At 37.8% G+C, this 22,882-nt stretch overlaps 1 protein-coding gene across 1 annotated transcript; it reads left to right on the plus strand.

The window, feature by feature from the left end:
- Positions 1–1,417: 1,417 nt before the first annotated feature.
- AFP (alpha fetoprotein) lies at positions 1,418–22,204 on the plus strand. Its single transcript, NM_001003027.1, is given in 15 exon segments — positions 1,418–1,503; positions 2,386–2,437; positions 3,567–3,699; positions 5,493–5,704; positions 6,821–6,953; positions 8,027–8,124; positions 10,742–10,871; positions 12,807–13,021; positions 14,611–14,743; positions 15,271–15,368; positions 15,952–16,090; positions 18,806–19,029; positions 20,132–20,264; positions 21,536–21,590; positions 22,113–22,204. Coding segments are annotated over 14 exon segments (1,830 nt in total). The 5' UTR covers position 1,418; the 3' UTR covers positions 21,581–21,590; positions 22,113–22,204.
- The last annotated feature ends 678 nt before the right edge of the window (positions 22,205–22,882 follow it).

The raw sequence follows: 22,882 nt of genomic DNA on the forward strand, positions 1-22,882 counted from the left end.
CCTTTCATTGACCGAGTTTTGAAAGAGAAAGAGTGAGGAAGAGGAATTCACTGGTAATTTTTACTATCTAGAGAAACAGTGTTAAAACCTTGTGATCTACTATTCCTGTCATATATATATATATATATATATATATATATATATATATATATATATATATTTTTTTTTTTTTTTTTTTTTTTTGAGCAGGGGGAAGGACCAGAGAATTACAAAAAATGGGGTTATTTGATGACTTTTCTCCTGTTTTTTACTTAGGGACATACTATGAGCATATTTTCATATTATCAAATATTCTTCCACAAAATTATTTTGAGGGCTGTATATTACCTCACTCAATGAATGCACCATGTTATTTACTTTTGCCTGTGGTTCATTATTTTTTTTTAAATCTTAACTTTGGAAGAGTGAATAATCTGTAAATGTTTAGAAAATACTGACACATGGATCTCACCTCCAAAGCTTCTGATTTAACAGATGTGGGGTACAGTCTAGGCAATGGGGATTTCAAAAGTTCCTCTAGCGGTTTAAGTGTGCAGCTAAATTGAGAGCCCTTACAGGAAAGATATGAGGTGGACTGCTCCTAGAATCAGGCAGTGTTTGTAAGTGCTCCTTAGTATTAACATAATCATTTGAGTTGCTGAATGAACAGTGCAGCTGATCCATTTCAGTTTGACATACATGTAAAATTATTTTGTAACAAATAAAATTATTATAGGGCTTGGTTCATCAAAGTTTGTACTCAAAATTTTCTGTTAAGCCATACGCAGTATACTAAATACCTAAAAATGGATTTTATTGACATAAAATCAGATGAAGAGGATTTTTAAGCTAAACAACATAACAATCAAGCAATGAATTCTTCAGTGAAGTCTGAGTTGGTCAAATACTATGTCCAGTGCCTGGCATATGATAAACATTCAATTAGTATTTTTAATTTTTTAAAATTTTTTTTCTTTTTTTAAATTTTTTTTTTCAATTAGTATTTTTTAAATGACCTCATGCATTTAGTTGAATTTCATAGAAAGTCTGAAGTCTTCATCTTTATGGAGCCTTTAACTTTTTAATTTGAAAGGAGCTAATTATTGTGCAATTTAGGGAAAAATATTTCTTTGAGAATACTGTAGGTTGAGAAGAGTATTTGTTATATTTGCAAAATGAGATAAATTTGAAGTTTTCCCCCTCTTCCTCCAAAAGAAGTCTGTGTCCTTGAACATAAAATGCAAATAATCCCTGTGCTGTTAATTATTGACAAGTTGTCCCATTTACAACCTAAGGAAATCAAGCAACAGATATCCCCATACACTAACTAAAGATTACTAATTAACAAGCATTGCTTGAGAAGAATATAAAAGAATTACAGCATGATTTTCATTATTCTCCCCCCCCCATCATTGCCAACAACAAAATAACTAGCAACCATGAAGTGGGTGGTATCATTTTTTTCCATTTTCCTACTAAATTTTTCTGAATCCAGGACAATGCATAGAAATGCATATGGAATAGGTAAGATATTTTGTATTTTCTTTTTTGTCTTTCTGTATATGAGAGTTCTTAAATTTGGATTTATTCATTTGTCCTGATTTATTTATACTTCCTGTTCCACATAGAGGAAAAACACTTAACGGTGAATATCTTTAAATGAATGATAAACTTGTGACTTTACAAGAGGTTTACAAAATCATGGTGGTGCTTAACATTACCTATGAATGGCTTATATATTCCACATTGAATCAATGTTTTGTACTTTGTTTATTTAGTTGATATACATATTAACTTTGAAATATCTAAGTCTTTGATATATCTCTATCTATCTCTATATATGAGGCTATAATTCTTCCTTCACATATAAAATCCTCTCCAACTGGTAAAATAAGTAATATCTTTATTCTTTACTTCAGAAAAATGAGTCATTATTTAACTAAAGAAGAAATGGTGTGACTGGGATAGAAATAGGCAAGGGAACTGTGGTATAATCATGTTCAAAAGGAGGACTGAAATGTATTTTTAATCCTTTGGTTTCCAAGCCAATTAGAACATCACAGTACAAGGGGGGATCCAAACAACTGGATTTTAGTGCTAGCTCTACCATAAATTATTCTTGTTAAATTAGCTATTCTTTAGTTTCCTAGTTTTCTCAAGTACAAAATTAAGATGTTTTGATAGATGTTCCCTAACATCTTCTCAGTTGTATGGTTCTAAAATTGTATAGTTATACCTTAAATACAAAGTTGTACACTTCTAAATTGTTCTAAAATTATATAGTTCTAACATTAACACAAACATTTGTGTATAACAATGATGATAACAGTTGAAAACAGTTATCAGTTGAAAACATCAGTTGCAGTTGAAAACATCATTTCTCATGGAGTTTATTTTGCTTTCCAGCTTCCATCTTGGATTCTTCCCAATGTTCTGCAGAAATGAATTTAGTTGACCTGTAAGTTTTGTTCATATAAATGCACTTCAAATATGAAGTAGTGATAATTTTAGTTAGGTAATTAAATAGACCTGAATAGCTCTTTGAGTTCTGAAAAGTACAAAAGCAAATTGAAGAAGTTACTCATATTGATATTGAAAAGGTTGAACTGTTGGCCATGCCTTAGATATTAACCTCTTGATTCCTTGAAATTCCATGGGAAAAACCACATCAGATTTTAGAAACTCAAGATTAATATTGGATCAATGGTAACCACCATACAGAAATACAGGAATTTTCCACATCATTACCAATAGGATGATATTACAATATTCTCTTTTCTGAATACTATGTAAATCCTAGTAGCAGATAATAGGAGGTAAAATATTCTACCTTCTATTATTTGTAGAGTGCATTTTTCTTTTGATGCTATTCCACACGCCTGAAGTTTCTAATAAGGAAGTTAAGGGAAGCCTGGGTGGCTCAGTGGTTGAGCATCTGCCTTTGGCTCAGGGTGTAATCCTAGGATCCGGAATCCAGTCCCACAACGGGCTCCTTGCCAAGAGCCTGCTTCTCCCTCTGCTTGCCTCTGCCTCTCTCTCTCTTTCTGTGTCTCTCATGAATAAATAAATAAAATCTTAAAAAAAAAAAAAGACTATCTGTGTCAAAAAAAAAAAAAAAAAAAGGAAGGAATTTAAAGTAGTGGGTTACTGCTACTACTTGCACCCAGAAACCTGTTAAAACAATTATTTGGGTCCATCCATGAACGCCGTCTTGGATTAAATCTTGATCAGGCTGAGAGTAGCTACAGGCAGAGGTCTAATGACTAATTCTTTGCTTAAATTTATAAGGAACCATAGAATATAGCTATAGATACACTGTAGTGGGTAAGTGACCACAAAAGCAGGAACCACTCTTATGGGAAATCTAATCTGAGTTTTTAATAGATATATGTATATTTGGAGCGGGGAGTGGCAAGGTGACTGACATTTCTTTCTGGATGGCTAGAATCTATTTTTACATAAATTTTTAGCAAAAGTCACCCCCTAAACAGGTCACATAACAGAAAACCGAAACAAACAAAGGTACACTTTAGAAAATGCAGCTTGACATGTCTGATCCTGAGCATTGGTATGTATTTTTGTTTCAGAGCTACCATATTTTTTGCTCAGTTTGTCCAAGAAGCCACTTACAAAGAAGTAAGCAAAATGGTGAAAGATATATTGACTGTAATTGAGAAATCTACTGGCAGCGAGCAGCCCGGAGGATGTTTAGAAAACCAGGTGAGTGAATAATAATAATAATGCAATCCTACTGGGATATTTAACCAAGTTTCGCAGGCAGAAGAGCAGATACAGAGATACATTTAAATATTTGAAGAGCAGTTGCATGAAAGGGGAATTAGATTAATTCTGAATTGCTGAAGAAGGCGGAAAAGAGTGGGTGCCTGTTATAAAGAAACAATATATACGCGCGTGACGACTAAGAGCTAAGTTTCTGAAGTTGGAGTATCTGGGTGACCACGAATATGTTATTTAACTTCTCTGAAATTTAGTTTCCGTATCTGTAAAATAAGGAATAATAATAGCTTCCATTTCCATTTCAGGGTTGTTGTTCATAAAGACAGATATAATAACAGTAATAGAAGTTACTTTTTACTAATCACACAGTGTGACAGGCATTATTCTTGGGAGTGTTCTATACCCATCGATAATAAAAATATTTTATGACACAGAACATAGCCCTGATGAATCAGATGGATGTCCAGGGAGCCAAGAGACCCTCTCTGGGGCAGAATATCCTCTTTGCCTACAATATAAATTTATTAGATCTTTACAATAATCTTAGCAGATAAATGCTTTTCTTCCTGTTGAGGAAGCTGAGGCACAGAGAGGTTAAATAACTTTTTAAAGGGAGCCCAGAATTCAAACTAGGCCATCAGGCTCCAGGGCTAACACCTTGAGTGGCTTCATTACACTGTACTCTACACTACGGTGACCCTGACGGGTGTAGCACATGCTGAGGCTGCCAGAATTAGCAAATGAACAATAACAAAATATGAAATTCACTTAAATTTGAATTTCAGTTAAATGACAAATAGGTTTTCTTTTAGTACAAGCATATCTTAATGTAGAAGATCAATAAATAAGAGTTATTGTTGTTTATTTTATCTCAATAGGAAAAAACTAGGAACTTTATAATGATTAGAGCTACCCAATTATAGAACGAAAGATCCAAAAAATCTTCTGTCATGGTGGGATTGATGAGTGGCCAAAAGTCAGTATATCTGGAATATTGTAGAGAAGATGCCTTTTTAAAGATATAAAATACTTTCCAACTCTGAAATTGGTGATTTAATAAAACTCCATGTTTTGCATCTCTATTTTTGGCTTGTCTTGCTAATTTAAAAACATGTATAAATTAAGCAAAATACATTCCGTGTTGCAACTTTACATCCAATGAGAGGTTCACAGTAATGTTTACAGGTTGGTGATTTATCATTGTAAACTTAAAGGCATGATTTTTATGTGGATTGGGAATCGAAAGTCTTACTTAAAATTTCTAGGGTTCTCTAAATTTTAGCAGTAATAAAAACTAAATAAAAATTTCCAGAGAAGAATGAAACATGTGTATTTCTTGGAGGCATTCTTTAACCTATTGGTGTCATCATCTGATTTTGGTAAAATTAGGGCAATATAAATAGTGGTTTATATATTTTTCAAAAAGCTTCTAGACATCACGGAGCCAAACTGCTGATAATATAAAAGGGAAAAATAAAATATTTCAAACATTTTGGTGGAGAAATACAATATTGCATGGCTCTCTTCCTTTTAAGATAAAGTAATCTTGTCTAACAGTCATGTGTATGTCTCAAGGTGGGAAACTAAAATTCCATTGCCCAAAAGTCAGGAAAGAAAGCTCTCATCAGGCTGAAATTAAAGATATGGGGATTTGTATAGGGGATTGTTTTTTAATCTGTAGTTCTAATTTGGAATAATAGAAAACTCTTCATGTGTTTTACAGAATCTCAAAGTAAACTTAATTGTCTTTCATTAAAAACAAATCTTTCTTATAGCTCCCTGCCTTTCTGGAAGAAATTTGCCATGAGAAGGAAATTTCCGAAAAGTATGGACTTGCAGATTGCTGCAGCCAAAGAGAAGAGGAAAGACATAACTGTTTCCTAGCACACAAAAAGGCTGCTCCGCCATCCATCCCACCCTTCCAAGTTGCAGAACCCGTCACCAGTTGTAAGGCATATGAAGAAAACAGGGATATGTTCATGAACAGGTAAAGATCCAATTTAAAGGTAGATTAAAACCCCCAAAGAAGAGCAGTATCAAGCAGAATCTAGTATTGCTGAGACTTACAGATGAACTCTAAAACATGGAGAAGTGGCAGTAACGTTGCACCTGCTGAGGTCCTACCTGGGAAAGTTAGGTGAGCCATGTTAAGTGCAACTTTGTGCCTGGGAGATGCAGTACAGACCAGATGGCAGACCCATCGGTTCTTCCTTTAGTCTCTTGAGATATACTTTTGTTTCCCCCCCTTTTAATCTCTCCATTTTAGCTTGCCCAAGAATAGTTCAGTACCACACAAAGTGATTCCTTCCAGAGCCAAATAGTTGGTGTGCCACGTTCACCAGATTGCCTGGAAATGAAAAAATTTTTAGAAAACCAAGAAAGCTTGAGGTGCATAAGCATGCCTACCAGTTACTGAGCATTCAGGATGTTGTAGGACCGTGTGTGCTTGGCACTTCCGATCAGATTAATGCTCATTACCTGCCTTTAGAGTCTCCTGTCCTCTTTCACTTCGTTCTTCTTCCCGTTTTGCAGATGAGGAAACTGAAGTTTAGAAGGTTAAGATAATTCAAACTGAGGGCTGAGGGCACAGTGCTAGTGCATTCCCAAGCAGGGACTTGGACTCAGGCTCTCTGTTGGGGAATCCTGTATCTGACTCTCAATCACGTTGGTCTGACATGCTGCTGTCTTGCACGCCTGAGCCAGAGAAACCGAGAGCCTGACTTTACACCATCTCTGCTATGGAGACTGGCAAGGTGGATGATTCCATTCGGTACTGATGAGGAAAAAAGACTCCACCTTTCTGTTTTACTTAGTGGAGGTCGGGATTTACTGACCCTCCAAACGCGTCTGAGTGTGCTTATTGAAAAGGGCACCTTAATAAGAATCATAGTCTGCATTTCTGCCTATTTGGCTGTCATGATAACACGTGGTATTGGTGGTCAGATTGTTTCTCCCCCCGCGGATCGGTAGGAAGTACAATTTTGGTCAGCACGTGGAAAAAATATGACTGTTTTCTGACTCTTTAAGCAAACTCGAGTCCAGTTCTAGTAGTAGTCCTATTTTTATATGTTTGCAACTCTTACAGCTCCTTTTCGTTTCATAGGTACATCTATGAGATAGCAAGAAGGCACCCCTTCCTGTATGCACCCACGATTCTTTCTTTGGCTGCCCACTATGGCAAAATAATTCCACTTTGCTGCAAAGCTGAAAATGCGGTCGAATGCTTCCAAACAAAGGTATTCTATTTGCACAGATACCTGAACCAATACTTTAATCTGGCTGTGACTCATTAAGACCAAATGAAGTTAAAAATGGAAATATGCTTTGCATGCAGAATACCATGTTCAGAATTGAGCATATTTCAGCCGTCTGATATTCTTTGGGCTAAAATAGCTAGACTTGCTGTTTTGTGTTCATTCCTTTGGCCAGAACATTTTTATAAGACTAAGGATGTGAGTTTGGGAGGAGAGAGGATAAAGGAAGACAGGGGTATGCGTGATAACGTAAAGGAAAGAGAGAGGAATAGAAGGTGCAGGAAGATGGGGTAGAAGGAGCAGGAGGAGAAAAGGAGGCATAAGGAAGAAAGAAAAAAAAAAGAGAAAGAAACTACGACAAATACTTTATGCTTTTGATCCTTAGAACAAATGTGAGGTGTAAACATTATCTAACAAAAGGAAACTTAGGTTCAGAGAAATGAAGTAGCTTTCTTCGGTTCGGAGAGCTAGAATAACATCCAGAATTAATCACTTGCCACTGGAAGTCCTTCAAGAAAAGTTTCCTAGAAACTGTGACTATTCCCACAATGTCGGACTGTGGCATTCTGCTTTTGTGACCGAGCAGACATTTAAGAAATTATCAGGTTTCAATTAATTATTTTTAAGATTTTATTTATTTATTCATGAGAAACACACAGAGAGGCAGAAACACAGGCAGGAGGAGAAGCAAGCTCCATGCAGGGAGCCCGACGTGGGACTCGATCCCAGGACCCTGGGATCATGCTCTGAGTTGAAGGCAGATGCTCAACCACTGAGCCACCCAGGTGGCCAGGTTTCAATTAGTTTAAAAGTACAGTTGTTTACTTGTTATCCCTAGAAGAAAGTTATAATGTTCTTGTTTGAAGGTATTTTAAATAAATCTGTCTGGCATAGATGTGTGTATAAACCAGCCTAAAAGAGAGAACGAATGAATAAAGTTCTGTAAAAATATAACCCACTTATAATTTTAGTAAAATTTTTTATGGTTTCATGTTTTACCTGTATCTGTTTTTTTATTGCATCCTTTCCTAATACCTTGTTTCTTCTGGATCTAGACATCATTGATTACAAAAGAATTAAGAGAAAGCAGTTTGTTAAATCAACATATATGTGCGGTAATGAGAAATTTTGGACCTCGCACCTTCCGAGCCATGTAAGTTTAAACTGTGTCTAGGGAAGAAGGTGAGATGTGTAAAACTCCCATTTTGCAGTTTGAGCTCATTCTCATTGTCACTGTCATAGAGAATGAAGGTTCCTTTGCTCAGAGCTAATGCAATTTAGATCACGAAATCTCAGGACTGGAAGGAAGCTGGCCGATAGTCTGCTGCTACAACACTTCTTAAAGCCTACCTAATTTACCTCTGTCTTACATTCCATCTTTGTTGTTAGGATACAGAATAACAATAATAATTTAAAAACCCAGTTAATCATCTAGTTCAACCTCTTCATTTTTGACATGTGAATAACCTGAGACCCAGAGAAATTAAAAACCATTTACTCAGGATGCCCGGGTGGCTCAGCAGTTAAGCGTCTGCCTTTGGCCCAGAGTGTGATCCTGGAGTCCCAGGATCGAGTCCCGCATCAGGCTCCCTGCATGGAGCCTGCTTCTCCCTCTGCCTAATGTCTCTGCCTCTCTGTGTGTCTCTCATGAATAAATGAGTAAAATCTTAAAACAAAACCAAAAACAACGATTTACTCGAGACCACACTGCCAGTTATCAGAGCCCAGTGTTCTAGGTTCTGATCATAATTTATTTTCCTTATACCCAGGTGCTAGGTCAGTGGTCTTGAATTGTCTGTATCCGGACAGTTGAGACTTTGGCTTTGGATGTAAAGAATCAGAATCACCAATGGTTTCAGGCCGTGCTACACGGCATGGCTACCACCAGCCACTTGCAGCTCCTGAGCATTTGAAATCTAGCTGATGTGAATGTGGAATTGTGCTCCAAGTGTAAAATATGCACCAGATTTTACAGACTTTGTATGAAAAAGAGGCCACACCATATCTTCTTAGTAGGCTTTTATGTTAATTGCACATTGAAATAATTTTTTAAAAGAATTTCTTAATTTGTGTATGGTTGACACACAATGCTATGTTAGTTTCAGGTGCACAACGTAGTGATTCAACTTCTTTATTCCGTACGCTGTGCTCATCACAGACGTAGCTGCCATCTGTCAGCACAGGATGCTGTTACAATATCGTTGACTCTACTCCCTGTGCTGGCCTTTGATTCCCATGGTTTACTCATTCCAGAACCAAATGCTCATATCGTCCACTCCCCTACACCCATTTTGCTCACGCTCCAACCCCCTTTTTCTCTAACAACCATCAGTTTGTTCTCTGTATTAATAGGTCTGATTCTGCTTTCTGTTTGTCTATTCATTTGTTTTATTTTCTTAGATTCCACATATGAATGAAGTCATATGTTGAAATGGTATTATTTTTGATATGTTGGGGGCAAAAAATACTATTAAGGTGAATTTAACTTTTTTCCTTTTTACCTTGTAATGTGGCTACTAGAAAATGTTAAACTATGTAACTGGTTTAAAATGCTTTTCAACGTTTATGATGAGACATTTCTAGTGTAGGAAAATATCGGAAATGCTAATTGAAGAGTGTTAAGTACATGCACCCAAGGTTCATTTATTTGTTTGTTTGTTAAATTACACATTTAAAAATATTTTACACAGTGGAGATCTAGGTTAAGGTTTTTAATCATTAACTTAGTTTCAAGACTGAATTTTGTTTCTTGGAATAGGTCAGATTTTGCTTTAACTACCTTACAACTCTATTAGAAACTTAGATTGAAGGCAGCCTGGGTGGCTCAGTGGTTTAGCGCTGCCTTTAGCCCAGGGCCTGATCCTGGAGACCCGGGATCGAGTCCCACGTCGGGCTCCCTGCATGGAGCCTGCTTCTCCCTCGCTTGTGTCTCTGCCTCTCTCTCTCTCTCTCTCTCTCTCTGTCTCTCATGAATAAATAAATAAAATCTTTAAAAGAAAAAGAAACTTAGATTGATTCATGAACTGCTTTGAGTTTATCTTGCTAATAAAATATAAATTAAAATATTATAATAATGACTGTATTTATCATTTACTATACATAAGTGATTAAACTTAAATGTTAGAAATTCATAAAGAAAATCTACCCTTATCAGGAATGGTAACACCAGTTGCTCTAGTAGTGATCTCATCTAGACATCTCTTAAAATTTAAGGAAACAGGTAGAAGATACAAGAATTTTTACTTCTTATTTCCATTTTGGGCCACACTACATGGCTTGGCATGCTGACCAAGATGTTTAGTCTGCTCTACTCTCTTGCCTCACCTCATTTGATTTGCACATACACACCCCTCCCTATATTCCCAGAAGTATTTTTTTCTCCCAAGTAAGAAATGATTATTATTCTTATGAAATTTTCTATTTCTTAATTGCTTGTCCTTTTAATTTTTTCCCACCCACTCACTACGGTGTTTCCAAACACCCAGCATCACGGATGAGCAGCAAAAGAGATAGATTTTATCCCAATTCGCCGGAAAGGTTTTGAAGACAAATCAATCATGTCCAACCTATTTGTGGGGACAGGTCAATCTGGAGAGCTATTGCCTTCAAAGATTGGGCTGGAATTCACAAGACTTATAACTTTCTCTTTTTAGACAGTAAGAGCACTTCAGTTCTTTCTCTTGGGAGCAGCAACTATACCAATACCTCTAAATATTATTTAATGTTGGTAGATAACCAGGACTGACTTCTATTTCCTTCCCCCCCTTTAGAACGGTTACTAAACTGAGTCAAAAGTTCTCCAAAGCCAATTTTACTGAAATTCAGAAACTGGTCCTGGATGTGGCCCACATCCATGAAGAATGTTGCAGAGGAAATGTGCTGGAGTGTCTGCAGGATGGGGTAAAGAGTCTTGCTTCGTAAAAAAGAGATAATCCCACTTTGTTTTCTCTCTTTTATACTCATTCTAAATGGGAGAAGGCTGTCTGGGTTGTTCACAGGGGAGGCACCTAGCTGGCTGAGTAAAGTCACAGACTTCTTGATAGTAAGACTGAAGCCATCTTTTGTGGAGCTTACCTTTCACTTAAAAGGTGCTTCCCTTTTGTGAGACCAGTGCTCACTCATTCTCTTTTCTGAAGGAAATTGAGAACTCTACATAGGATCTAGGATGGGGGGGTGGGGTGGGCAGACTCTTTTACTTTTAACAAATTTGTTTTTCTACCCATTTATTATTTAATTTAACAAATATATATCGACTACTCTCTGTGTGCTAGACACTGTGAAGAACACTTGTTATGAAGGCACCAGTTAGGCTCAAGGAGTTCACAGTCTGATGGAGATGAGACACGTAGGGACTATGTCCCGTTTACTGTTATCTCCGAGGGCTGACAGCATGATGCCTGAAACACGGAAGGGGCTCTGCTGTCTGTATCATATAGAGATATCTATTATATGAATACGACAAAATAACACAAGAAACAACAAAGATAATACAAGAAGCCGTTCTACAAGGTACAAAGCTAACCATGCCAAAGAGAGCTGTGAATAAAGAGCTCTAGGAGAATTAACAACCAAAACCAAAACACCCTCCAGTACAGAATCCTCAAACATGTCATAGTCACCATTTAAGCATTGTGGCATTCATCTATTTTGGGCCAACCTTAGACTTCCTAGATACCCTTCAAGAGGCTTATCTATCCCCAGTTGCTCCCTCTCCAGTTCCTGGTGATATACTTTCTTCTCCAAGAAGGCTTAAAGTCATCGCTCTTAGGTATTCAAATGGCTAGAAAATCTGGGCTTGAATGTGGTTTCCAAATTTTCCTTTTGGAAAATGCTTATTTGAGCCAGTCCCTTGGCAGTTTGGCTGAAAGAGTCCTGGAAGTCAGCCAGAAGCTGAGGCTGTAAGACAGGCCTGAGGGTGACAGTCTCCGAGCACAGGCAGAGAGCCTGATGTGAGGAGCCAAGGAAGATTCCCAAAGACAGGTTTCCTATGTCACTTCTTTTTCCTCTAAGAAGTTTCTGCTTGCATAGTAGGGACCATAATTAGAACATTTTGTTTTTCTTTGAAGCTAGTTTTCCTGGTTTTAATTGACAATTTTACTAATTTCTATAGGCATTGAAAAATTATTTTTCAATTTTTGGAGCTCATAAATACCCTTTTCCTTTAAAGTGGAAAAATTAACTTCTGTATGGTATGTAAATTGATTTTAATGGCTGAATAATGCTTGCTATTTGTCCCTAGTCAGAAGGCATAGAAGTTTTAGTCCCTTGCGGGGGATGTACAAGCTCTGCTTCATTCTATCCTCTTGGAGGAGCCTCCATTTCATTATCTAGAGCCTGCCCTCTGGAGGTCATAGCGAGTCACTGCACATCGTCCTGAAAAAGGAGAGGAAAGTTTGCTCTCTGTATTAGGACATCAACACCAAATGTTGTCCAGAAGCAATTTCAACAGTAATAGAAACATATATACCAAAGTGCGGGCCATTTGGTTTGAAGAGTATATCTCTCTTTTGTTTTTAAAATCTTTCTAATCCAGTGAAATAGGTTTTAGCTGACAACTATGAAAAGAAGAAATGAACAAACGGGGGTAGGGGAAAAGGAGTGAGGAAAGGCAAAGTAGGGAGGAAGCACTAAGATGGGAGACAAGGTAAAATGTCTTTTCTCCATTCCTTCCTTATCTCCCCCTTATCTCCCCTCTCTCCCTCTACCCTCCCTCCCACCCTTGTATCCTCTCTCCGTCCCTCCTTCCCTCCTTCCTGTCCTCCCTAGAACTGGCCCTGAGGTCCTGCGTTAAAAAAATAAACCTTTACAGTCATTCTTAATTTTTCCTATTAACAGGAAAAAATTATGTCCTACATATGCTCTCAACAAGATATTTTGTCAAGCAAAATAGCAGACTGCTGCAAGCTGCCCATACTTGAACTTGGTCAATGCATAATTCATGCAGAAAATGATGGCAAACCTGAAGGCTTATCTCCAAATCTAAATAGGTTTTTAGGAGAGAGAGATTTCAACCAATTTTCTTCAAGGGAAAAAGACCTTTTCATGGCAAGGTAACACACTCTGCAAATGTATGTTCACATAAGTAAAGATTAGGATGCGGCTGACAGCTTTGTGTGGCTGAAATGGGAAATGATGGCTACGGTTTTTGAGCTCAGTACGTGAGGGTGATGCTAGAATGTTCTGAGCCCAAATTATTTAAGCAGGTAAGTAGAGATTAAGGAAATGGGATCTATCTTATACTGCCAAGGCTTTCACTATTGCTGTTATTAAATGAAGTTATATTTTATTTTCTATTGATTTCTCTGGGATCAGAAGCATTGTCATCTTTGTATGGATTGCTCATAAGAAGACCACCACTGAGCTTCCCAAAAGATATGAATATTTTGTGATAAGAAGGGTTCATGGTTAAGGATGTGCTTTTTCATTATGCATGTTTTAAGAACTTCCCCCAAAGCGTTACTCAATAGATAGTGGTAGATAGAAAGGCTTTTTTTTTTTAGAACAGTTTGTTGGCTATTTATTTAACGTATGTTTTATTTTTGTAGAAAATCAATACATCTGTAAGAGATACTTGCAGGATAGTAGTTCATTGTATCAGTATAATTGATAGGACGTGTTTTCATTCTATTTGCCTTTCAGGAAAGCAAGCAGTCCAGTTAATATATTTTCCTTTATAGTGCAGTGTATAACTACGGACACCATCAGAGGGGGGATTTTTGCAACTCTTAGGATATTACGCTTAATGATCTGCAAGGGTCTTTATAAATGTAAGGGTCTGCTTCTAATGTAAGAATGAAAATAATGGCCTAGTTTTCTTTTTAATATTCCCTAAGGATATCACTCTACCATTGCTTCCAGGTTGGACATTCATACACTGTTTGCACTGCTAAATAAAATCATGCACACAAGAACAAAGTCCAGATTGAAGAAACCTGCATTGAAAATTTATCGGTGGCAGAACTAAATATGACTTACATCTTGGAAACACAATTAGAAAATCCAAGAATTATCTTTAAATATACCCATCCACGCATCCAACACGAATTGTTTATTTAATAGAAGCAGTTCTTTACTTAGGAAATTTCTTTGCAGTAGAAATTTTCTCAGCTGGGAATGATCCTCCCTTGGATCCTTGGGTAACTTCCTTCACCCAGGTTCTGTTCCAAAAGAGCTGCCCAAAGAGACATTTCTTAACCAATGCTGTCAATCAGGAGTCACTTTTCCCCCTCTATTCTATCTTCCTTTATTTCTCACTGATTTATCACCACCTGAATTTGATGACCTATTTCTTGTTAATGTATGCTTTTGAGAGGTCAGGCATTTTATCTTATACATATTGAATCCTTACTGCTTAAAGAAATGCTTGCGTAGAGCAGGGCCCTGGAAAAACATTTGTTGAATGAATGACTGGCAAGCTCATAACTGAAAAACCCAGGTGAAGAGTGCAAAAGAAAACAAAATATTGTTTTAGAACGATTGGAGGGATTGTGATTTGTGTTAATGGTTTTACCATGCATATAGTTTAAGTCATAATTTGATTTCCAGGTTTACGGATTTGAATGTTAACTTTTGCATGGCATGTAACGCAGGAATGAATTGTCTCTTATTTCATTAACATGCTTTTTTATACATATTTCAGATTTACTTATGAATATTCGAGAAGACATACAAAACTTGCTGTCCCAGTCGTTCTAAGAGTCGCTAAAGGATACCAGGAGTTATTGGAGAAGTGCTCTCAGTCTGAAAACCCTCTTGAATGCCAGGATAAAGGGGTAAACTGAAAAAGGGAGAGTCTGAAAAACTGCATGGATATTATCCATTAAAAATGCTGTTTGTTTGAAGGCATCTAGCTATTAACTAGTAGCTAGCTAGTTACATCTAATAAGTAGTCATCTACATAGTAATTTGTTATTAACTAGTAGTCGACAACTAGTGGCCTATTTAGAAGTGAAAATGTTAACTAAACGTTCCTTGACACATAGAAGAAAAGTAATATTCATTTTTAATAGCTCAGAGAAGCCAGAATTCATACAGAAAGAACTGTAATCCTTTATACAAAGATTGAATTCTGTCATCAAATAACTTTGTGATGCACAAAATTTTAAATGTAATCTCCCCAAAGTCCATTTGCTTTAATTCTCACCATTCACACTTTACTACCTCTTATATAAAAAACCTCTAAAAATTGTGTTTTTCCTAAGATTAGTGTAATAGGATAATACATTATCGATTAATTTCTACACACAAGGTTTTGTGTCCAGGAAGAGAAAAAAGTACATAATAATGCTTGTATTTTCAGGAAGAAGAATTAGAGAAATACATCCAAGAAAGTCAAGCACTGGCAAAGCGAAGCTGTGGCCTCTTCCAGAAACTAGGAGAATATTACTTACAAAATGCGTATGTTTTTTAAAACAGCATTTTTAGTGATTTAAAATGATGGACTGGTGAGGGAATTATCAACCTAAACTAGTCACCCCACGCTGCTCTAATTTCAGCCCCTATTTCAGATCGAAAATCAGTGTAATCTGATCACCCAATTTTCCTTGGGTGAAAGTAGGCATCCCCGTCTCCCTCTTTTAGGAAGGGAGAGGAATGGCTTGGGAGAGTCTGATCTTTGGTACTGGCTGGGGTTCCCCAGATCATGTAGATTGTCGCAGGAAAGACATTTATTCTGTTACAGTGTGTCAGAGTGGAAATACCGAATTGATCAAAATTAAAATCAGTGAAGCTTCGAGTTTAGGAATTGAAGTCAGCCTACCCTCCAGGGTTTGTTTTCGTTGTGTCATGTCGATATAATAGAAGCACGGGAGGTGGTTGTCAGAGAACACACATCGTGGAAGGTGGTCCAAGTACCATGTGGATTAAACAAATGAGCTGACTTCATGGCTTCCAGTACCAAAAAGGGGTCTCTGAGAAGGAGTGAGGAGTCCAGAAGCTCCTAAATGACTCAGTAAGATTGGGTGAAAAATGCTTCTTTCAGGTTCCTTGTTGCTTACACAAAGAAAGCCCCTCAGCTGACCCCACCTGAGCTGATGGCCTTCACCAGGAAAATGGCGACCGCAGCAGCCACTTGTTGCCAACTCAGTGAGGACAGACAACTGGCCTGTGGCGAGGGAGCGGTGAGTGTTTTATGTGGTCCCCTTCTGTTCCTGCCCTGTTTTACTTGAAATAGTCCCTTAATTCCCGTTTGGGGGAAATGGTAAAAACCACTATGGAGATGGCTTTCCTAGACTTGCTCAATTTGCTACAGGTGGAGAGGGCATGAACTTGGCTCTGGACTGCTGGCACATGGCCAGTCTTTCCTCCTTCTAGAACGGCTGGTGGGAGCACAGCCAACGTGTCTAACACAGTCTGAGCAAGCTCTGTGTATGGGAAGGATAGAATAACCAACACATCATTCATTTCACGATTTCTTCTTTTTGTTCACTAAATAATGTTAAAAAAAGAAACATTAATGTTTTTTTTTTAAAGTAATTATTAAGGTCTTTTTTTTTAATAAATTTTTATTTATTTATGATAGTCACACAGAGAGAGAGAGAGAGAGAGAGGCAGAGACACAGGCAGAGGGAGAAGCAGGCTCCATGCACCAGGAGCCCGACGTGGGATTCGATCCCGGGTCTCCAGGATCGCGCCCTGGGCCAAAGGCAGGCGCCAAACCGCTGCGCCACCCAGGGATCCCAAGAAACATTAATGTTAATGTTAATGTTAAATAATGTTAAAGAAAGAAAGAAAAGAAAAACCAAGGAGTGAGTCTGTTGTACTTCAAACTCACCCACACCTTGATGCTCTGCATCTTACCAGCCGCCTTTCCTGAACCAACGTGGAGACCATCACTTCTCCCTAATAACAACATAGCAATTGTTCAAGATTGTGCTAAAGACCCAAACTGCACTTTTTTTTTTTAAAAAAAAAGTATTATCATTTAGCTATTATAATACTCTCTCTTGAAATGCTCCATTACCATCTTCATTTTATAGATAGAGAAAATGAGGCTCCAAGAAGTTACGTTAGGATGGATGTCTTCCAGGTAGTAAATGGTAGGGCTGATATCTGAATGCACATGCTCCCCGGAGCCCGAGCTCCAGCACCCAGTGCCATACCTGCCTCAGAATTTCCTCGCTGGTCACACAAGCCTCCACTGCCGCGGTGCTATTAGCCCACCGACTCTAGTATACACACGTGTCTCAGTTACTCTGCTGTGTACCCGGGAGCACTGAGTTTGATCTAATGGACACAGTGAACAAAAAATGTTAATTGAATTTTAAAAAATAGAAAGCTTCACTTTTGAGAGATGAAAATCAGTCATTTTATTTTCAGCCATACTAATATTTTTTGCCTTTCATAGTATAATCTTATGATATTAGGGACGTTTCCCCCCCTTTAACAAGGTAAAGAATATAGAACAGGCTAAGTCCTTCTGAATAATAAAATGACTTCCTAGTTATTTCAATCATCTTCACTTTCTCATGTCACTAGTCTCATACATAAGATTACAGGCTGAATTTTTTTCATGCTTTTTTCCCTTAAAGTCACAACAGTGAACAAAATTATACATTCATTGTTGCCCTTTCCCTCTCTTTGGTGCTGAGGGCTTATTTGCTGGCTAGTCTTATGTCTTGGAATTTTCCACCACGAGTTAGGAGCGAAAGAATGCCTGTGATTCAGCATCATCATTATCATTTTATATTCCACACGTTGCGAGGCAGCAGGGACACAGGATGTTGTAACAGATCAGGAATGTAGGTTCTGGAGGCCTCCTGCCTACATCCCCATCCCACTTTCACCACTTGTTAGCGGTGTCACTCTGGAAAGCTAGTTATATCTCTGGGCTTGAGCTTTTTCATCTGACATTTGGGAATAAGAATTGTACCGCCCACATAGGATGACTGTCTTAAATGAAGTAATCCTTGTAATCCTTGTAACTCATTCAGCACCAGCCTGATACATAGTATGCACACAAAACATGTTGGCCCTTATTACAACTTATTGGTATGTATTTAAGAAATATTTCTGAGTGTGGATGGTAGGAGGATTCTACACCAGGAAAGCCTTCAAAGACACACACATGCACACACACCCGCACACACACATGCTTTAGCCTTATTTCTTTTCTTTTTTTCTTTTTAAGAATTATTTACTTATTTTAGAAGGAGAGAGAGAGAGAGAGTAGGGAGAAGGTGAGAGGGAGAGGGAGAGAGAATCTCTAGCAGATTCCCCACTGAGCACGGAGCATGAGACCGGGCCAATCCCACGACTGTGAGATCATGACCTGAGCCTAAATCAAGAGTTGGACACTTCACTGACTGGCCACCCAGACTCCTCGGCCTTATTTCTTTTCAATTAGGATTATATATTAGCTGTGTGCATGCACGTGTGCGTGTGTGTATATATACGAACATGCTAGGCTTACGCTGTTCTAACCTTCAGAAAGTGATTCTCTGGATCCCCAAAATACAGTGGAAAGCTCAACTAGAAATACGTGAAAATTTTAAACCATGTATTGATTTCCTAGGTCAGGGCAGATAATTTCTTCTCCTTTGAAAGTATGTATGTAAGTGGAAGTGTTTTCAAATAGCCGACACAACTAGCTGCAAGGACTATCAACACACTATGGAGTATCTGCCACTAAATGGTGAGGTCTATTCCAAACAAGTGGATAAAAAAGGAATCCACAATGTAGCAACACATGACCCTACAGAGATAGCAAATTCTTCTGCAATAGTGATTATAAATTACTGGGCATTAAAAGTCACAACAGTTTTCTGGAAACCTGAATCAACTTAGTGGCTAATGCTGAATCTCCTTGCTTCCTTCTTTCTCATTCTCCCAACCAGGCTGATCTTATTATTGGACAATTATGCATCAGGCATGAGGAGACTCCTATAAATCCTGGTGTCGGCCAGTGCTGCAGTTCTTCATATGCCAACAGGAGGCCGTGTTTCAGCAGCTTAGTGGTGGATGAAACATATATCCCTTCACCCTTCTCTGCTGACAAGTTCATCTTCCATAAGGATTTGTGCCAGGCTCAGGGTGTAGCACTACAAACAATGAAGCAACAGTAAGAAATTGTTATTTTCTGGCATGGAGAACACCAGCAACACTAAATAGTAGCTGAGGTTTCTACCCTACACCCAACAACCTTGGGCTCGTTAGTAGAATGCTATTGCCCCAAAGCACTTCAAGTGGCTTTTAACATAGTTTTGTCTCAGTGTCTTCACAGCCTCATGGAACCCAGGTTTGGAAAGACACACTAGGGCAGTCAAGTTTTGGTTTGTAAAGATAGTTCCACTGTAACTATTGTCGTGTTACGTGTTGGGACCGAGGGAAAGTGGACTATCTATTTTGGAGAATTAGGATATGTCTTTGTAGTAAGTTTAAGTACTTTCATTCCAAAACACTGGGAAAACACCATTGAATCTTTTTTCACACTATTTACTTTTCGAAGAGAATAACCGTAATTGATTCAGCCAAGAAGTGTGCGTGATATGAGGTAGGAATGCACAATTCATTGTGGGAGACATTCTGTAACGGTGATGGTAATCCAAGTCAATGGAACCTATATTCTCCAAATTCCCATACATTTTAATACTCACTTGCTTTAGAAATGGTCTTCCTTCATTTCGAAAAACCTATTCCTCCCTTTTCCTCTGTCACAACCTGTGTCGGGTTCCAAGGTACAATAAGAATACTGCCTCCTCTGGCAAGTCTTCCCTATTCCCCCATCAACATGAATTCCAGCATGAAAGTGTTGCTAAATGAGTAGTGCAGGTGATTGGTGGGGCCAACGCGCAGGTAAGAGTGCGATAATTACGGATGGCAGGAGTTTGGAAATCTGGGCATTTGAGAATGGAGAGGACACACTTTAGAGTGGAGAACTGGAGACAATATTCTAGGCAAGTAAGAAAAAGATTGTGTCTTCCAACATGTAAGTATGGTAGAACTATAAAATCTATGATCTGCACTAATCCCGACCCGTGGAGCATCTATTTCTAGCTTCAGTATTTCTGATGAAGGCATTCTACAGAGTATATGTTGTAAGTCTGGTGATGGGTTGATGCAGTGAGGGCTTGGGGGGAGGAGTGCGAGGGCTTTAAAAATTCTCCACTAGGGAGGCTTTAGAAAAAAACCTCTGTATAACAGACTTCTCTTTTGTTTTATAGATTTCTCATTAACCTTGTGAAGCAAAAGCCACAAATAACAGAAGAGCAACTTGAGGCCGTCATTGCAGATTTCTCTGGTCTACTGGAAAAGTGCTGCCAAGGCCAAGAGCAGGAAGCCTGCTTTGAGGAAGAGGTACATGCAGCTCATTTTCACACTGAAAATCTTTGGGAGGAAATTTTCTGTAATGAAAAATGAATAGAATATTCCACACATCTATAACTTTAAAATAATGCCAGAGAGATTTCAACGTATTTAGAAATAGATTGAAGGATTTTATGACATTTAAGAAATAATCCCAATTTTCCCACTAAATATTAGGAAGAAGAATGATTTTTTAATGTGTTAAGAGAATTAGTAAATTTAATTTATTTCCTGGTAGAGGAAACTATAAAGTGAATATATAATTAATTGATGATAATTTAGACAGTTTCTGGCCTAAAACTGATCAATTTAGCTAAATGGATTAAAAGGATTTAATAACAAATTAATTGTGCAAACAAGATATGGGAAGATATTTATAAAAACTATTCTTGAACTCCTTTAGGGGCATGCCTTGGTATTCCAACAGAGTAGTAATTAGGAATTATCTTAATCTTGTTATTTAGTAGTTTTGTAGTATTTAGTAGTTTTGTATTTAGTAGATTTGTAACTTGCTACATTTTGTAAGTCTTAGTTATGTAACTAGATATATTTGAATATAACGTCATTATAATTTTAAAAGATATCCTATAATTCAGCCTTTTCGCCAAGTACACAATTAATTGGTATGTGTCTGTCTTTAGTGGAAGAGGGTGGAACACAGATGAGCAAATCAGATAAAACAAAACTGATAAAATAGGTTTGATGTAAATCATTTCTGATAAATATGATACAAAAAAGATAAATGTCCCTTGATGTGAGAAGACATTCATTTAGATGTAGAGACCATTAGGGACGCCTGGTGGCTCAGCGGTTGAGCGTCTTTCTTTGGCTCAGGGCATGATTCCAGGGTTCTGGGATCAAGTCCTACATTAGGCTCCCTGTAGGGAGCCTGCTTCTCCCTTGGTCTGTGTCTCGGCCTCTTTCTCTGTGTCTCTCATGAATAAATAATTAAAAAAAAAAAGTAGAGACCATTAACACACAATGGCTGTACTTTCTTGCAAACCTTCCAATTTCTATGGTTGACTTGTGGAGGAAGATGAGGAATGGGGTGAAGATTGGTAACAGCTTGGAGATTGATATAAGAACAAACTATCTCTACTGTAGGTTTGAGTGGATTTTTTTTTTCTCTGACTTCCATTGCCCAGCATGTTGGCATCAGAGATGTACCAGAATTCACCCCTACACAGTGGAGGGTTAACTGTATAACTGACACAGTCATCCATCTCTTCATCTAATGATTCTTACTTGTTTTTAATTTTCAGGGTCCAAAATTGATTTCAAAAACTCGTGCTGCTTTGGGAGTTTAAATCACTTCAGGTAACAAAAAATTCAGACAAGGGTAAATATAATGGTCATTCTCCCAAAATAGCGATCCTAAGACCTACCATTAAATGCTTGTCTTGGGCAGCCCCGGTGGTGCAGCGGTTTGGCACCACCTGCAGCCTGGGGTGTGATCCTGGAGACCCGGGATCGAGTGCCACGTCGGGCTCCCTGTGTGGAGCCTGCTTCTCCCTTTCCCTCTGCCTGTGTCTCTGCCTCTCTCTCTCTCTGTGTCTATGAATAAATAAAATCTTTAAAAAAATATGCTTCTCTTAAAAACAAACTACAATTCAACAAAAAGTTTATTTTAAAAACACTAGAACAAAACTGTGTCCACAATGGTAAATCAGTGAATCAGCAACCTCAAAATTCTCTTAGATTATTTCTAAAGTTTCAGAGAGCACCATCAGAAGTCCTTCCCATCTATTTCGTTTTTCTCTGATGTAAAATAATAGAACCAGTCCCCTTCTGCACCCATTCATTGAATTACTACATAATATATTTTTGTTTGTGTTACAGGGGGAAGAAAAGAAGCCAGAACAAGTCTTTATGGTTTGGTGTGAATCTTTTCCTTTAATTCTGAGATAGTGCTTTTTGTGAATTAATGAAATGATGAAGACTTTAATGTGAGATTTCTCTATCGTATAAATAAAGTATCTCCAAATTTTCCTTTTTCTTAGCCTGCTTATTTATGAACGTTTATAGATAACCTTTAAAAATAGTTATGTGTACCATTGTCTGAAGCAGATTCTGATATAAAAGCACTGGGTGTTGGTTGTTGTAGGAGATTAAAGCCACTCAAGGATGGAGTCTACCCTAAAGGCTAGATTTCAGGACACCTGGGTGGCTCAGTGGTTGCGTGTCTGCCTTCGGCCCAGGGGATGATCCTGGAGTCATGGAATTGAGTCTCACATTGGGCTCCCTGCATAGAGCCTGCTTCTCTCTCTGCCTGTGTCTCTGCCTCTCTCTCTCTCTCTCTCTGTGTTTCTCATGAATAAATAAATAAAATCTTTAAAAAATTAAGGTTAGATTTCTTGGTGCACTAATAAAAATGTTCAAGTTAAGTACTGTGATGCCAGAGTATTGTTCACTAAATGACCACTTACGTATTCTAACAGATACACTAGAGATGAAAAAAAAGAAATTATTATGCTTTTATGGGATCCATCAAGAATGATGCTACTCAAAATTTAACATCTACTTTTTTTCTCAATCTTGTTCAGTTCCCTATTGGTCATAGATATTTTTAATGTAAGTGTTTATTGTAGTTGTTTTGATTAAATATAATT

The sequence above is a fragment of the Canis lupus genome, chromosome 13 (genome assembly GCF_011100685.1).
Source record: "Canis lupus familiaris isolate Mischka breed German Shepherd chromosome 13, alternate assembly UU_Cfam_GSD_1.0, whole genome shotgun sequence".
NCBI classification, from domain to species: Eukaryota; Metazoa; Chordata; class Mammalia; order Carnivora; family Canidae; genus Canis; species Canis lupus.